The sequence below is a fragment of the Lissotriton vulgaris genome, chromosome 3_1 (assembly GCF_964263255.1).
Source record: "Lissotriton vulgaris chromosome 3_1, aLisVul1.2, whole genome shotgun sequence".
Taxonomy (NCBI): Eukaryota; Metazoa; Chordata; class Amphibia; order Caudata; family Salamandridae; genus Lissotriton; species Lissotriton vulgaris.
Genome location: NC_141689.1, coordinates 1,019,448,556 through 1,019,467,581, shown reverse-complemented (window position 1 = coordinate 1,019,467,581; position 19,026 = coordinate 1,019,448,556). Strand labels below are relative to the sequence as shown.

At 46.1% G+C, this 19,026-nt stretch overlaps 1 protein-coding gene across 1 annotated transcript in view; it reads left to right on the top strand.

Moving 5' to 3' along the window:
• The window catches only part of FREM1 (FRAS1 related extracellular matrix 1), a 564,068-nt gene that overhangs the window by 281,682 nt on the left and 263,360 nt on the right, over positions 1-19,026 (top strand). Inside the window, exon 20 of the mRNA XM_086961404.1 lies at positions 3,755-3,899. Within this exon, the coding sequence (XP_086817530.1) occupies positions 3,755-3,899 (145 nt within the window). The remainder of the gene's footprint in view (positions 1-3,754; positions 3,900-19,026) is intronic.

The window sequence follows — 19,026 nt, the reverse complement described above, 5'->3', positions numbered from 1 at the left end:
ACAGCTAGGCTCCTGCCCCCCTCCCACAGGAGAGGAGCAGGCTATGGGTTGTACCCACCCAGGACAGGGACCCATTGGTCCCTAACCTTGCCCTACCTGTAACACCCCTAAATATAGTATTTAGGGGCACCCTGAACCTTTTTCCAGAGATCCTGATTCCGAAACAAGAAAGAAGAATAAGGAACACGAAGACCTGCCGTGCAGCTGCTAAGAAGAGGAAGACACCAACTGACTTGGCCCCAGCCCTACCGGCCTGTCGACCCTCGAACCTGCTTCTGCTAAACCCCGGCGTCTCCAGTGGTCAGCAACCTCAAAACCCCGGAGGATCTAACTGCCCTGTGACTCTGACTACCTGGGTCTCCCACGAGCAGTGGTACTGCTCAAAGCAAGTAACAAGCCCTGGCATCAGCCCGGAACCGCGAACCCTGCACTTTCTGCACCCGCCAAGCCTGGCCTGTGCCGGAGTGAATCAAGACCCTGAGGACGCCACCCCCGGCGATTCTGACCTGGAATCCAGTGCCCAAGGACCCTCCTCGATGACTCCGACGATGCCTGCAGCCTCGAGACAAAGGACCCCTCCGACCGCGACCAGCAGGGGGTAAGGTTTCCCGACCTCAAAAGACACCCCTGCACCCTGCACCCTGCGCCCCACGGCCCCCTGTGCCCAACTCATGGGTGTCTACCTATCCTCCAAGATCCCAACTTACCCCTTGGAGTGTTGGTCGCTCAAGAAGGTCCACCGTCGCCGAGCCTGCAGCCTTTGTTCCCTTTTCAAGATCCTCATTGAATAACATTGAGCGATCGACAGCTCAAAAGCACCCTGCACCCATCCGCCCGAGTGCCCCTGGCAGTGCAACCTTTGTCCTATCCTACTTCCCCATTTGCCCTGAGCAAGTGACCAGGAGCCCAGCTCCCACAGTCGCGTGGCCTGCTAGCCAGCAGCCACCAACAGAAGGCCCCCTGCCTCTCATTGGATAACATTGGCCCTAACTACCTCTGCACCAGGCCGCCCCTGTGCCGTTGAGGGTGTACCAACTGTACCTAACTGACCCTGGGGGGCCCCTGGGTCTATACCCAGAACCTTAACTTCACCAGTCAAGTAATCACCTGAAAACTGATGACTCTCTTTCCTGCCGTAGGATAACATTGACTGGTTTGACTCGAAATTTCATTTAAGTGTGAAGTTTTGAAACTTTAAAATATTCATCTAAAATCAGCTGAATAACAAATTTCGAATTACTCACCTGTGATCAGGATAGAAGCTAGTACTGTACCTTGTAGCCCAGTACTGAACCGCAAAAGTAATCACAACCGTGTTTGCTAGTAATCTACATTTCTGCAATAGGAAACCATTGACTGTTTTTCTTTGAAAATTCTTCAAAGTGTGAAGTTTTGAAATGTTAAAATATTCATCTAAAATCAGCCGAATATTGAAATCCAAAGTACTCACCTGTAATCAGGAGAGACGCCAGTGCTGTATCTTTTAGCCCAGTACTGAACCGCAAACGTAATCACAACAGTGGTTATTAGTAATCTAAATTTCGTCTATAGGAAACCATTGACTGTTTTTCTATGAAATTTCTTCTAAGTTTCTACTTTTGAAAAGTACAAATATTCCTTAAAAAGCATACCAACTACTAAAACGTAATCACTTACCTGTCTTAGGTAGAGACTCCAGTGCTGAACCTAGGAGTCCGGTACTGGGTTACAAAAGTAACAAGAACCTACTTTACCTATGCTTTGAATTTCGTTCCATTGGATAACATTGCTGGTTTTTCACTGAAAAGATTCTGTCAACTTTTAAAATACCTTTATATTCTCTAAAGATCTTTGCAATAACTAAAACATTTTAACTAAACTGGTTTCAGCTTAGACCCCAGGACTGAATCTAGGACCCATTCCTGAAGTTACAAAAGTAATCTATAAAGTAATCAGCTGCATTTATGTAGAAAAACCCATTGAGCTCAATGTTAAATTGTGTTTAGAATTGTGTTGCCTACTGCAACCATTGTATCTATTGTGTTCAAAAAGTTTATTGCCTCTTTGCAAAGTAATTACATGAGAGTACTCATATCGAGAAAAGTATATTTTGATACCTGTTGGTTCTAAAAATAAAACCACTATATCTTTGGATATAAAAAAATTGGCCTAGAGTTCAGTTCTTGAGTATGTGAAACCTTTTGCTGACTGAGTGTGTACAACGAATGCTTTACACTGTTCTCTAGTACTGCCTTACTGCTCGACCAAGCTACCACTTTGGAGAGTAAGGCCACATCTGGCTTTAACCTCTGTTATATCTCTGGGGTTTGTGGACTCTATAAACACTGCACCTTATTCTGGTCCAGTATATATAGAGCCACTTTCTCACATGTAATTTTTCCTCAGCCACCTTTTTATGTTTACACAGTATATTGTTTTTATGGTTGTTTGTGTAAGTTGTTGAGCGCCATTATTGTTTTACTGCTGCTATTATTACTGCCTTACTAATACATTTTCTACATATATATAATATAATCGAATCTAAGTAGGGGTATCACCTGTTTAAAAGTTTTTAGGTACTTTTGTTATAATTTCAAAAAGAAATTGTTTAAAAAAAATCCTGTAATTTTGTCATATTTCTTTCTTTTTCCTTTTTCTTTCTGTCCCTTTTCTCTCGACTTTATCATTTTCTGTTCAATTCTTTGGTGTTGTTAATTTGCATTTTACACTACATATGAACCTTTGTTAGGATTCCACCTATAAGGTATGACATGCACTCTGTAGGGCTGCACCCCAAGAACTCCTATTGTGAAACTGATTTCTTAACAAGTCATTATGGAGGATTTTTATTATATAATTTGAGTATATTTTTAAGTGCTTCATTCTTCATGTTAAGCAGGTGAATTGTGCGATTTTCCATAGTGTACGCTAGTGTTTTTTTTTACTTGTGGTGCGGTCACAACATATTTTGAAGGATTCTCTATGAGGCTTACCAGATAGAATGTTCAGAGAACAGTTTCCAGGTGAATGAGATTTGTAGACCAGGAAAGACTGATGAAAAAAATGTTGCCCTTTAATTTCTACAGAATTTCCGTATTCGTTCCATTAGCTTTGAAATGTCGCTGATGCTCTGTGCAGGTCAAAAGTGGGCACCTTAAAATGAAAAAATGCATCTCTGATGAAGAAAGTTGTTTTGTGCCTGTCCTCTGTTCGAGATGATGCTTCAGAGTACTCTTTGTTTAGATTGATCGTGTATGGAATAGAAACCAGAAGTAGAGGCTTTGTTTACTTGTCTGACGTCTATAAAATTGAAATATGATTAACAGTAATCATTGTTTTGAAAAGCCTGGTTATAACTCAAAAACTACTGAATGGATTTACACCATTCCATAAAAATTATGCCTTCTGAGTAAAGTTCTACAACCATGCCCAGTTTGGAATAAATCCATTCCGCGCGTTTTGCTGTAGCCACCTACAAAGTTTCCTGCAGCAGACAAATTGTGTGTGGATCCATCCATATAGACCATAATTGTGGCCAAATTAAACAATGCCTTTTCAGTGGAAAGCGCGGCTGAACCATAACTCCAATTGGCAACCACGAGTGTCAGATATATATTTGCACTGATATATTGAAAGCCTATTTGCTAATTGCTATGTACTATTAAATATATCTACGCTTGATAATATCTGCTATCCTCTATCAATGGTATTGACAACAAGCGATGACATGTGAATGAGCTGCATAACTCCCCATGTACTGTTTTCCATGTTTCAGGAATGAATGTGATGTACATGCACGATGACTCCGAAAGCCTAGCGGACAGGTTCACAGTGCAACTCTTTGATGGGAAGCACACCGTTGAGCGAACCATTTCAGTGACTATCCTTCCAGTTAATGACGAAAAGCCAGAGCTGGTCAGGTAAGAGACTTGCCTCTTGCTCCAAATCATGAAGTATAAGAGAAAATTGATAGTGAAGGTGACAGAATACAGCCAAAGAAAACACAAACTAAATCTCACCTATATCACAGATCATCATTCATTTCTCTAATTCAATGACATTTTACTTTAGTTAGAACTTCAGTCTTCTCTCACCTCAATTCAAAACTGGTTTATTTATACCCTTTCCCAAGCTTGTACTGTTCCCAGGTGCAGATTTTACCATTGTGCATTATTAGGGGGAGTTTGCCGAGATGGAAGAACACGCATATCACCGCTGTTCTCCTGCCCTGTCGAGCAAGGGAGTAACCAGAAAATTAAAATAACCCCCAATTTGAGCCATACCTGTAGTCACACTGAGCCTGCAAAGCCAGCGAAGCCGACCCTCCTTAGCAGAGTTTCATTCACACTTTCTTCCTCCTTTTAACCATCTTATCTCTCCATCCTCTCACCTTTCCATCTATTTATTCATCAGCCTGCTCTTCCTTTCATCTTTCCAACCACTCACTCATCCAACTAAACTTACTTTAACCCCTCTATCCTTACACTTTTGCATATATACATTCATTCTTGCACGTATCACTATATCACTGCATCTATTTATCTTTACACCCACCAATCATTTCTCTTCCTTTCTCATCATTTCACATACCTGTTCATTCTTCCATTCATTCAGACTGCCACTTATTGATCCTTTCACTCTTTAGTCCATGCTTTCACCTTGCCTATATTCATCTTTTAACCCATCCATTTATCATTTTACCCTACATCTTGTACATCCTTTCACCCTGCCATCAATTCTTTCACCCTGCCTTCCTTTCACCTATTCATCCTATTTTCACACTTCCTTCATTCTTCCCTTTTATGTTTTCTTCCTTTCGACCACCCTTTCCTTTCTTTATTTACCACTAGCTGTACCTGGCCACGCATTGCTGTGGCTCAGTCTGGTTAAATGGAAAAGAAAGAAAAGAGTAAGCGCACGTTTCTAATATGTTTAATTTCACAATTCTTGTGGGTATACAATATGTTTTTGTGACTATTGTCTATATGCGTCCCTTGTAGTTGTTGCGCAGCAAGCAAATTGATAGGTTCTGTTCGGCCTTTCGATTAAAAACACACGCGTATTGTACACGATAATATTCAAATCCAACATTTTGTATATATAAACGCGCGAATGTTGCTACATGAACCAACTCCTCCCCCCTCCCTCCACCCACTTCCTGGTCTGCCATCCTGACACCAACTGTCCATCCTAATCTATGTAGACTATTGTCTCTTATGCGTCCTTTCTTAATGTTGCAAAGTGAACCAACTCCTCCCCACTCCCTCCACCCAATTCCCGGTCTGCCTTCCTGACACAAACTGTCCATCCTAATATATGTAGACTATTGTCTCTATGCGTCCCTTGTATTTGTTGCTCAGCAACCAAATCGATAGGGTCTGTTCCGCCATTCGTTAAAAACATGCGCGTATTGGACACGGGCATATTCGAATCCAAAGCTGTGTATATATAAACATGCGATAATGTTGCAAAGTGAACTAACTCCTCCCCCTTCCCTCCACCCACTTCCCGGTCTGCCATCCTGACACCAACTGTCCATCCTAATCTATGTAGACTATTGTCTCTAAGCGTCCTTTCTTAATGTTGCAATGTGAACCAACTCCTCCCCCCTTCCTCCACCCACTTTCCGGTCTGCCATTCTGACACCAACTGTCCATCCTAATTTATGTAGACTATTGTCTCTTTGCGTCCCTTGCATTTGTTGGGCAGCAACCAAATTGATAGGGTCTGTTCGGCCTTTCGATTAAAATCATGCGCGTATTGGACACGCGCATATTCGAATCCAACGTTGTGTATATATAAACATGCGCTAATGTTGCAAAGTGAACCAACTCCTCCCCCCTGCCCCCTACCTCCACCCACTTCCCGGTCTGCCATCCTGACAACAACTGTCCATCCTCATATATGTAGACTATTGTCTCTATGCGTCCCTTGTATTTGTTGGGCAGCAACCAAATTGATAGGGTCTGTTCGGCCTTTCGATTAAAATCATGCACGTATTGGACACGCGCATATTCGAATCCAACGTTGTTTATATATAAACATGCGCTAATGTTTCAAAGTGAACCAACTCCTCCCCCCTCCCTGCACCCACTTCCCGGTCTGCCATCCTGACACCAACTGTCCATCCTAATATATGTAGACTATTGTCTCTATGTAGTTGTTGCGCAGCAACCAAATCGATAGGGTCTGTTCGCCCTTTCGATTAAAACCACGCGTGTATTGGACACACGCGTATTCAACTCCAACATTGTGTATATATAAACATGAGCTTAATCGAATCCAACGTTGTGTCAAAATGTAAAAACAATCAGTGAAGAACTTTCGGAGATTGAAGATTTTGAACAAACGAACATTGACATTTTTATGTGTCCGTTTGGGCTTTCGATTAAAAACATGCGCATATTCGACACACGCGTATTCAAATCCAACGCTGTGTCAAAATTTCAAAGCAATCGGTGAAGAACTTTTGGAGATATACGATTTTGAACAAACCAACATTTACATTTTTATTTATATAGATTTGCATCTACTCATCTTTCTTCTCCCCCTTTACATTTACATTTTGTTTTTATCTCTATCGCTTACACCTTCCATTTCCCTCTATCTGTGGTTCCCCATTTTCATAATTTCTTTTATGGCTTTCTTCACTGCACAGCCGTCTGACATAACATTTCGTAAGGGTGCTATTTATGACCGTTTTCCGACAAACATGCGGAAACATGAGGCCCATAAATAATGGATATTGTAGAGGGAGTGAGTTCACCAGCCCATGGTACCCAGTGACACCCCGCTTAAGCTGCTAAAGCGGGGGGTTCGCTACGCCACTTCTGTCGAGCTCACATTTACCACATTGTATAGCTCACATCTTTCCTGGACGGGTGTCCTGGCGCTGTGTAGTCTGAACAGATGCAAATTCAAATAGACTGTGGTAAAAGTGGAAGTGGAAGTGAAAACCTAACCAGTCACACAAAGTAGTGTTCCATGTTGGATTCATTTTCATAGTTATAGAAATAAGGAAAACCTGAATCATCAATACCAATTTTAGAATGTTCAAACTGCTGATTGACAGCTGGTGCGTCCACCAGCTGTCAATCAAAAGCTGTAACCTACCCATCGAAGGGTCACTGCTTTTCATGTACCAGGAAGTCCAGCCGTTTCAGGGATTTCCTTCCTAAGCAAAGCTGCCCTACTTAGGTCTGCCATGCGAGTCATGTAAGTGCCAAGCATGGAAATGAAACTGGCTCCTCAAGCGCAGGGAGAATACAGATGGTACCTCGGGGGTCACTGATTTTTGTTTTTTACAATATAATCTGCTTTGGGAGCTTGTTTGTGAAGAACAAAAAAAAGGTTAACTTAGCATGAAGGTGTACCCGCTCAGCAGTCAGCTGCCATAGCGGCAGATGCACTTTAGACCAGTGCCTAATTTGTAAAAAAATAAGTGCCAGGGTCCTTCTCTAAAGGTCACTGCAGCCTGAACCACCCATTGCCCCTGCCAAGGCTGCCACTGACAGTACCAGCACAACTAGTGTCTCCTAAAAAATGGCAGTCCTAAAAGTATGACAGTTCAGACTATTCCAGTCCACCCAAAGCAATAATAATGGTGTGAACAGCAGGTATTATTCCTTTTCAATATATATTGACTTATTAAAAACGGTTGTGCTCATCTGAAAAGTAGACAGGCAGCGTCACCTTGTGGGGGACTGTCACTAGAGCTGGTGCTGGCAATTAAGTGCTGGTGCAGACTCAAATAAAGCACTGCTTTTAGACATTTCCTGCCAGGGTGGCGGTGCTCTGGAGTGGTGTTTAATGTGTAGGTGTCGGTATTTTACTAATGTGGGTTTGTTTGCAGAGTGCAATTTCGCAATATTAGCTGACAGTTTATTTTAAACTTGCCTACTAGGACACAATATTTATGCCAGAAGACCCTTCTGTGCAGCATATTGTGACATAAAACCCACAAACTGACTAGTTCACATTCACAAACTTTAAAGGTCTACCTCACATTGTAGTGCCTGGTCCTTGTGTGGTATTTACTCTTGCAGTAAAATGTTGTATGAGTGCAAGGTATCCCTTTTTAAATATCTTGCACTCTTAAAACCAGATGTTTGTGGTAGTGTCGTTGTGGATCAGGCCAATCCTGTCTATATTGTGCCTTTCATCTTCTTTATATTTCCTAACAATACCCTACTTACATGAATTCAAATGGCACTGAGGGACCCTTTGTATTTGCTGTATTTAGTGTGACAAAGTGTGTGCTTAGCAATGTATTTCGTGGAAGAGGGTGGGAGAACTTAATATCTTCAAGGTCCTAGAGGGAGACCAAGACCTTCCCTTCAAATACTTGCCATTGGGGGCTTTACCAACTTTAAAGAGCTGGCCTCCTGGATTCCAGAATTATTTTATTTTTGTGTCCTGTCTTTGCAGTACCAAATGTACTATGGTTTAATGTCAAGACAGGATATTCACCCTAAAGTCCAGGTCCAGTCCTGTGTGTGCCCCCCAACCTAAAAATCCTGAATGTTTTCATGATAGGAGCTTCTAAAATGTAGTACCCCCAAAGTATGTCAAAGTGTATGCTGAGCACTACTGAACAGTGTCTCAACTGGGCACACACTGCTAATTCCAGGTGGCCCACTTTCACTGAATACCACCAAAACAACGGGTAAGTCAAATCTTCACCATTTAATGTACATGCAGCAGCTTGGGCTTCATCCAACTGAGCTGTCCATGGTTATACCTGAAACCACAGACCATTGACACGAAGAGGCATACATATCAAAGCTAACATTACTACTTTGCAACTCTATCTCTGGTATGTCTGGTATAACTGCCCCTTTCACCGGGACTGTGTTTACAGGTACTGTTGCAAAACTGATGAGTCTCGAATTAGCTAAGCAGTCACAAATACTTCTCCCAGGTGCCCTGTGTTTTTTGTACTCTCATATGTAAATTCACTTTGTTCCTACCCTATTAAAATGATAAACACATTGACACATCCCTATTGTTCATCCCTCAAAGTGTTATTGGTCCATTCATGCTGCATGTGATGAGATAACAGCATTTACAACCAACACAATGCTGCTTGATACTGCTGCCTACTCTTAATAGATGTTAACAACAAAGTCGCGACATCTTGCGTCAGTAAAAGAACGATTGCACGGAAACAACCCTAAAGGCAGTTGTTCTGTTGACCTGTGTAATCTTGCACCAATTGTAGGAACAGGCTTAATAAAAAACAACTAACAAGCTTTCAAGATGACCAGAACAACTTCACATCACTATGGTAAACCATGAGGCTCCAGGCTAGCTTACTTAACTCACAGGTACTTGCTAACAGTGGCACAATGAACGAAGAATGCACAGAAGACAGAAGGAAAAAACAGCACATACTCCAACAGCAGCACCTACACGCGTTCCTATAAACAAACCCCTCAAGCACATCAGTACAGATTACAGTGGCGTGACGCAAAATTATGGGGCAGGCTGATTCTCCTATATCTCATGGGATATTCCTTGAATTGAGTGGGGGCCACGTGAAAGACTGGGGGCCTCTGGAAGGTTGGGATCCCCCTTGTGCCACAGGGGCTGTAAGGACCTGCATCACACATATTGTTGCATCCAGGGGGTTGCACAAAGATTTCCTGGCTGCAGTGTGCCCCCCCCAAACCTGGGGTGGCCCGTTGATATCATCGGCGATCTTGTCCGTAAATCTAGGGGGCCCACTACTATGTGTGCATTCTAGCCGCAGGGTCGCAGTAAGGCCAGGGTGCCCTCTTCCTGCCAACTGATGACCTCGGGAGGCCTCAACCTACAAGTATGCTGCACCCTCTTAGGGAGGAGCCCCTGGCTGAGATAGCACCCATGTCTCTGTGAAGCCCTGCAGCCCCCACCATTTCGACAGATGAGGCAAAGGTGACCGCTTCATAGCCTCGCACAGTGGCGTCACTAGGGTTGGTGTCGCCCGGTGCGGGTAACTCATGGTGTCACCCCCTCACAACTTACCGGATGGACCATCTCCCCTCTGCCTGCACCATTTCACCCCCGCCTGAACCATCTCTCCCTCTGTCCGCACCATCTCTCCCCTCTGCCTGCACCATCTCTCCCCTCTGCCTGCACGATCTCCCTTCTGCCTGCACCATCTCTCCCCTCTGCCTGCACCATCTCCCACTCTGCCTGTACCTTCTCCCCCTCTGCCTGCACCATCTCCCCTCTGCCTGCACCATCTCTTCCTCTGTCTGCACCATCTCTTCCTCTGCCTGCACCATATCACCCCCTGCCTGCACCATCTCTACCTCTGTCTGCACCATCTCTGCCTGCACCATCTCTCCCCTCTGCCTGCACCATCTCCCCTCCGCCTGCATAAAATCACCCCCTGCCTGCTGCCTGCTCCATCTCACCCTTTTGCTGCACAATCTCCCCTCTGCCTGCACCATCTCATCCCCTGCCTGCACCATCTCTCCCTCTGTCCGCACCATCTCTCCCCTCTGCCTGCACCATCTCATCCCTCTGTCTGCACCATCTCTCCTCTGCCTGCACAATCTCCCCTCTGCCTGAACCATCTCCCCCTCTGCCTGCAGCATTTCCCCCAACTGCCTGCACCATCTCCCCACTGCCTGCACCATCTCCCCTCTGCCTGCACCATCTCCCCTCTGCGCACCATCTCTCCCTCTGCCTGCACCATCTCCCCTCCGCTTGCACCATCTCTTCCTCTGTCGGCACCATCTCCCCTGCGCCTGCACCATCTCACCCCCTGCCTGCATCATCTCTCCCTCTGCCTGCACCATCTGACCCTCTTCCTGCACCATCTCCCCTCCGCCTGCAACATCTCACCCTCTGCCTGCACCATCTCCCTCTCTGCCTGCACCATCCCTCCCCCTCCGCCTGCACCATCCCTCCCCCTCCGCCTGCACCATCCTCCCCCGCCTGCTGGTCTTTTAACCCTTTCCTCGTCGCCTTCTCCACCCAGGGTTCCTCCTGATGATAAAGCAAAGCATAGCTGCCAAGGTTTTAGTTTGCTACGTGTGACATTTTCATATTTTTAGTGTACTTATGAGTGACATTACCACAAATAGGAGTGACACCTTTCACAAGCAAAATCTGTGAAGACGAGGGAAACACAAATATCATAAATAACACCTATATGAGCAATGAAAAACTCGTAAGTTTGCTGCAAAGCACCACAAATGGAAGAGCAATAACGTAGTGCCCTTCACGACTAGGCCGCCCTAACAATCATGTGCGAGGCTCCAACAAACTCTTACCCAAAGCAGAAGAGGTCCACGGCCCAGTCAGCACGCTGCTACGTTCCAAGCACCGGTGTAGCCGGCGGGGCACCGATGTAGCCAGCGGCCCAGGTGAGTTGCCTTAATGAGCCAAAAAACTTGAGTGGACTTACAGGCGTCGCGTCAGAGAGCCCCGGTCCGCTTATTTATTCCGGGGACAAGGGTGCGAGGCGCGCACGCACGCATGCACAAGAGCCATTGCTAACGTCGCATGATTTAAATAAAGTGCGTTACAGCGAGCCGCGCTACATAACGCACATTTTACCTGCAGTAGCCACAGGGGGTGAACAGCAGACTGCAAATGCGGTTTAAGGCCGGGCCGCCCCACGCTTACATAGTGAGTCCTTCAGGCCTCAACTATCTACTGGACTCCCTCAGCCCGCTGCATTCAAGGCTCAGCTGCAGTACTGTAGCGTGTGCCTAAGCTCCAGCCGCGGTCGCGTTGATTCTATCACCGCGGCCTTCACAGTCGCAATTGCCCAGCCAGGCTTCCAGTTCCAAACCTGTAGCCTCAATCCCGCCACTGCAGGAAGCGGCAGCGTAACATTACATAACGTTCTGCAAAGCGAAAAGAGCAATTGGGCACGGCCTCTACTGACACAGATCACTGTCAGAAAATTAGGCTGGCCCAGGAATACTTTATACAAGCAGGGCAGAGGCAAGGCTGCAGAGCTGTCACTGTGTTACATGCGCAGCGTAACCAGATGGTGTCACCCCATGTGAGGGTGTCACCCGGTGCGGTCCCCACCCCCCGCACCCCCCTAGTGACGCCACTGGCCTCGCACAGTACACAGCAACATGCTTCGAAGGTAGGGGTCATTCATGCAGTGATGCAGCCCTCCTGACCTGCACTGGCATGCTGGTGCCAAAGAGAACCTCTGTGGACCTTGACCCATGAAATTGGATAGCATGGGCGCTCTGCAATAGTAGAAGTAATAGAATTGAGACAGACCCAGTGCAACTCTCCTGCTGCGATTAGGTGCTTTTGGGGGGGGTCACTGATCCATATGCCAGCTGCAGTCCTGTGAAGATGAGTCCCCCCCATTCAGAGACAAAGTCTACACCTCCTTGTGGCCCTGCATCAATGACCGAAGGGCCTGACCATCATCTTACTGCTTGAGGGGCTTAAACCCGTGAGCCTGCTGCTGCCTCTTGAGGGACTTGGAGGGTAGGTGACCAACAGTCCACCTCCCCCCCCCCCAGTCCAGAGCATCCACATCGACTGCCTGCCCACTCTCAACATTGATTGCCCAGTTGGTTCCAGCACTCTCCTCCTCCGCTATGCCCAGAGGAAAAGCTGCCAGGGATAATTCTGTTGCCTCCCTCTGGGCTAAGTCTTCAGCTGCAGACATGAGTGGCATAGTGGAGACCTACTCATAGCCCCTTGAGCAGTTCACCACTCTCCCATCATGCAAGTCTATATGGAGAAGTTCCTCACAGACATCCGGCTGGAGATTAGCTCCCTCAAAATAGATTTCAAAAGATGCTTTCAAGACCTTCGCCAAGACATCACCTCCATGGGCGAGAGAGTGGATGATCTTGAGAGCACAATGGGTTTGTGTGTAGAGGGCCAGGAGCTTCCTTGGTGTCACATGGTCACTCTGGAAGAGCAAAAGACTGAACTTGCATGATCCAGTAGACATGGCCTCTATTAAGGACGCAATAACCGTATATTTTGAGCTACATGCCCTGCCCGCTTCCGACCCCCCTTACGCTCTGGGATGGCTTTAAGGCAACAATCTGGGGTGTCATTTCCTCCATCTCTATTGCTCAAGTGTGGGAGTCCCGCATCTTAGAAGCCAACCTCACAGAGTAAATCTGCACCTTAGAGCCCTCGGCTAAGAAGCAACCCTCTATGCATGCAAAGCATCTGCTACTAGTGCTTGGAGGTCAGCTGTAAGCACATCTGGTCACAAAGGCTGAAAGGTCTCTGCTGGTGGTTAAGCACAAGTACTATGAAATGAAGGAATAAAGTGGGCACCCTTCTGGCCCATAGGGTGCAAATGCAATATGCCTTCTCCCACATTTCTGAGCTGCAGGCTGGGGATTACATCCGGGCTACCTGGAAGCTGGATAAGCAGGAGGCATTTTGTACCTTTTATCACCGTCTCTATTTTCAGAGATGGAGATGAGCCAGTTTCCATCTACTCCTATCTGTGGGATTGCCCCTGGATGACCTTAGATCCCCAAATCGTACAAGATCTTGAAGCCCCTTTCACAGCCCCTTTATTCCCAAACTGGTCAAGTACCCTATTCTTTACATTTTTTAGCAGCCAATTGCATTGCTGAACATGAATGCCAAGATGCAGTCCCTGCTGCTGGGGATGATATACCCCGACTAAGTTGGCTTCATCAAAACAGAGGCTGGGTGCTGATAACATCCGGTGTCTAGCCCACCTGATTATGAAGGTCCGGGTCCAAGGTTTTCAGGTTTGCCTTCTTTCTCTTGATGCAGAGAAGGCATTCACTCGGGTCAGCTGAGCCTTCCTGTGCGCAGTCCTACACAAGATGGGTTTGGGCCCCAATATGATTAGCAAGATCATGGCCCCTTATGCTGAACCCATGGCTACCATACAAGCCGATGGTCAGGTCACTCAATCTTTCACTCTCCATAGGGGTACCTGGCAGGGGTATTCCATGTCACCCCTGCTTTTGGCCCTTGTGGTGGAAACCCTGGCCTTCATCCTAAAGACAGACCGGACTATCACCGGCATCTTCTCTGTGGGGCACTTAACATGGCTAAATCTAAAATATTTAGCTTGACCATCCCACCGTGCCTGACAAGCTTAGCTCCCTTCCAGTGGAAGTTTGCTCCATACAATACTTCAGCCTTCAGGGAGGACCTGGCCTGGCAGTTCGGGCTGGACTGTTCCCATTGGGCGCAGGGTCAAGACTGATTTTCACATGGCTGAGTCCAAATTGGAATGGCATGGTGAGCAAAGAAACGAAGGCTTTAGGCCCAGATCACTGTACTGGGGTGAATCTATGACAGTGTTCTGCATTCTGTCCATCAATTGTTGTTTTTGCATTTGTCACCCCAAGTGGGATGGGTATGCCCAGACGTGGGTCCCATGCTCTCCATGCCACTGGAGTCAAGCTATCCTGGCTGATGAGGGCTGAAAGCCCGAAACCAGTCCTAGGATGCTTGTTTCCAGTCCAGGGAGGACCTGGCCAGCAGTTCGGGCTGAACTGTTCCATTTGGGCGCAGGGTCAAGACTGATTTGCATTTGGCTGGGTCCAAACTGGAATGGCATGGTGAGCAAAAAAACGATGGATTTAGGACCAGATCACTGTACTGTTGTGAATGTATGACATTGTTCTGCATTCTGTCCATCAATTGTTGTTTTTGGAGTTGTCACCCCGTGTGGGACTGGTATCGCCAGACAAGTTTCCCATGCTCTCCATGCCACTGGAGTCAAGCTATCCTGGCTGAAAGCCCGAAACCGGTCCTAGGATGCTTGTTTCCAGTCCAGAGAGGACCTGGCCTGGCAGCTCGGGCTGGACTGTTCCCATTGGGTGCAGGATCAAGACTGATTGGCATATAGCTGGGTCCAAACTGGAATGGCATGGTGAGCAAAAATACAAAGGGTTTATGCCCAGATCACTGTACTGGGGTGAACGTACAACATTTTTCTGCATTCTGTCCATAATTGTTGTTTTTGCATTTGTCACCCCGAATGGGACGGGTATGGCCAGACGTGGGTCCTGTGCTCTCCATGTCACTGGAGTCAAGCTATCCTGGTTGATGAGGGCTGAAAGCCCGAAACCGGTCCTAGGATGCTTGTTTCCAGTCCAGGTACGACCTGGCCTGGCAGTTCGGGCTGGACTGATCCCATTGGGCGCAGGGTCAAGACTGATTTGCATATGCCTGGGTCCAAACTGGAATGGCATGGTGCACTGGGCCAGGGACAGACTGATTTGCATATAGCCAGGTTCTGAGCTGGGATGGTGCAGTGAGCTAAATAACGGTGATGGATCAAGCCCTGATCTTTGGACTGGGTAAGAGTGGTCTGCTTAATTCAGACACTCTGTTCATCACCACCCCATTTTCTGAATCGTTTTTGGACACTATAGGTGTGGCAGGGTATACTCAGACATGAGTCCCTTGCTCAATGCACCATCAGGATTCAAGCAAGCCATGCCGACGACTTTGAAAGGGAAATGGCTTTTAGGTTGTCAGAGAGCGGGCGCTCTGCCAGTATGGAAGCACTATAGGAAAACAAAGTAGAGTGTGGTGCAACTGGGTGAGTGGAAAACCATATAACCACCCAAAGGAGAAGCGAGCAAGCTCACTGCTCCACAATACCAAAAGACAACAAACCCTATGCACACACTTGACAAGTAAAAAAAAAAAACGGATTCAATGTCCAGATATGAGAATTCGATAGAGCAGAGAAACCAAAGTAATGTTTGAATTGATATATAAAAAATGAGTAAGTATCAATGAAGAAGTCTTGGTCTCCTTGTTTTATTCCAACACAGCATGTGAACAACCAGCCGACACGTGTTTCATCGCATCTTGCGAATCTTCAGGGCTCTATTGGTTGTGCGCTTGTTATGGGGTGCCCGGGGGAAGATGTAGTGCTCGGTCACTTTGTATCTGAAATTCCGAACTTGCTCAATTCTAAGGGATAATTCCGTAGCCTGTACCGGATTCGGTGTCTTAAAGCGTCTTGTTGCTCCCTTCTCCTCCCGGGTCTCCTCGTTCGAAGTGCGAACTTCGAACGAGGAGCACTACATCTTCCCCCGGGCACCCCATAACAAGCGCACTACGCTTGCAAGCTATCATACCTCACCTTTTCAATAGAGCTTGGATGGTCTTGGGCCCTTCCGGGTCGGAAGTATCACCGGAAGAGCGACCATAAAGTCCGATGCACAACCAATAGAGCCCTGAAGATTCGCAAGATGCGATGAAACACGTGTCGGCTGGTTGTTCACATGCTGTGTTGGAATAAAACAAGGAGACCAAGACTTCTTCATTGATACTTACTCATTTTTTATATATCAATTCAAACATTACTTTGGTTTCTCTGCTCTATCGAATTCTCATATCTGGACATTGAATCCGTTTTTTTTACAAGCCATGCCGACGACGGCTGAAATGCCAGACCCCGGTCCCCGGAAGCTTGTCTCCTTTCTGGTGAAGAATTGGCTAGGTAGTTTAGTCTGCTCTGTTCCCATGATGCACTGGGCCAGGGACAGACTGATTTGCATATAGCCAGGTTCTGAGCTGGGATGGTGCTGTGAGCTAAATAACGGTGATGGATCAAGCCCTGATCTTTGGACTGGGTAAGAGTGGTCTGCTTAATTCAGACACTCTGTTCATCACCACCCCCTTTTCTTAATTCAGACACTCTGTTCATCACCACCCCCTTTTCTGAATCGTGATGAGGGCTGAAAGCCCGAAACCGGTCCTAGGATGCTTGTTTCCAGTCCAGGGACGACCTGGCCTGGCAGTTCGGGCTGGACTGTTCCCATTGGGCGCAGGGTCAAGACTGATTTGAATATGCCTGGGTCCAAACTGGAATGGCATGGTGAGCAAAAGAACGATGGATTAAACCCAGATCTCTTGACTGGGGTGAGTGGTTGAAAAAATTCAGTACTCCCTAAATCATCTTGTTGTGTTTGCTGTAAATCATCGGGCACATTCTGGACCCACAATACACTGTTAAAGCTCATGCCAGTCTCAATATATGCTTTCAATTACATCTTCGTGCCCTTGAGGATGAACATCCCGGGGGATGCCATTCGTACACATCTCTGTCAGACTCCACGCTGCAGGATCCGGTCGTTGTACATACAACTCCACCTCCCGACCTCACCAACACACTGTTACTAAAAACACAGTGTGTTCGAGGGATAGGGCGAGGGAAAACAAAGGAACAAAACAAGGAGGGGACGGAAAGGGACAGCAGGGAAGGGATGGCTGAAAGACAAGAACACAATTGTACAGGTTGCCACTGATCACAAGGGAACACCTACTCTCATTTCAATCTCACTAAGTAGACTAAAAAGGTCACCTTTTCAGAATGCCTTGTCTTCCTCCTCCTTCCCGTGTTGTGAATATGACTAAACCAAACAGTGAGTCCCTATGGAACAATAATAACAATTACACTCTTACTTCACATGAACACATGCACCAATTTCGCTCTGCTGTGGTTATACGTACCCTGCCTAGTAAATGTTCCGTGCCCAAAATATAAACGTGTTACTTAGAGTGAACTCCACCCTTGAATCAAAAACAAAAGTCAAGTGTTTGGCAGTAAAAAAAACGTTCCAGGTTAAAATCACCAATATACTCCAATTGTAGACACGGTAAGACGAAGCTTCCTACTACCGTCTCCCGTTCTAAGCCTGCTCCTTTACCAACAACTCCAAACACGGCAAGGTGTAGAAAACCCACTACCTTCCGCTTTGGCACTTGACGTATTAGACACTAGTGCCTTTCTTCGTAGCGGTTGTGCTCAGAACAATAGAGCCCCAAGAACACCCCGCTCTCTCTTTACTTCAACAAGAAGGCGTTGTTGCAGGGCGCCGCCGCGCCTGTAATCTTCTCTGAGTTCTTTACACTGGCAGTCTAAATTTAAGTACAAAGTTTCTCCACATACGCTACGCGTTACAGTCACGCTGAGCATATGTTACTCACGGTACTTGCAAATGGTCTCCTTCTTGGATGTCTATCCTTTCCTTATCGCCACGAAAGTACTTTGGCTGCTAACTCCCCTCGGAGGTCCGATGATTGCAATGCGCTTCACAACGTGCTACTTGGAATCCCGAGTTCAAACTTCAAAGCGCGGTTTCGTTTTTCCTCTCGCCGTTTTCACGGAGATAAATGCCAAAATCAGGCTTCTCCCTGCTCGGATTCCAGAACAAACGAGCCGCTGCTATTAACCACGGAAATCACCAAACAAACCCTGCGAGTACAAAATCACGAACAAGGGGGGGATGGTCCTCCCTGCCTTTATAAAACCACACCCCTTCTAAGGATTCTGGGAGATGTAGTTCAAAGGTATGGTAGGCGCTTTTGGAGGATCCTGACAATCTCATTATATGGTAACCCTGCGGGTCACATGGGTATTATGGGCAGAAAGCACACTGCGTTCCGTATGCCCCTTCTCCTTTCTATTCCAATACAGTTTAGTCAAGAGCAGGCTCTTTCCCTTACTTCATCAAAGATCTGACACCACTCTTCCACCTACGTTTAGCCACCTTCCAGACCACCGCCAAGTACTGATGTGGGCTCGGCATCCATTTACAGGATGGGAGCTGTCTGCGGGTGGCATTCCCACTGACGCATCTGTACTAAGTGGCTATTGGAATGCTGGGAGTTGGAGTTTTAATTGACTCCTGAGCGCCCTGCTGTGGGTAGGGAAGCGATGGGGATAGAATTGTTTCGGATTTTGGCGCTTCATGGGGTGTCCAATTAATATATTGATTTCTGTATGTTTTTTTTCATTACAATATAGTTTAAATCGGGGAGTCTAATCTCACAGAGTTATTGGTGATTGCCCGTGTTTTTCTTGGCAACTACCTGGGATTGTATATAAAAAAAGAAGATGGGTCTTTTGGCTCTTTATTTTGTATGTGTGTGTGTGTATATATATATATATACATATATATAAATATATATATATATATATATATATATATACATATATATATATATATATATATATATATATATATATATATATATATATATATATATATATATATATATATATATATATATATATATATATATATATATATATATATATAA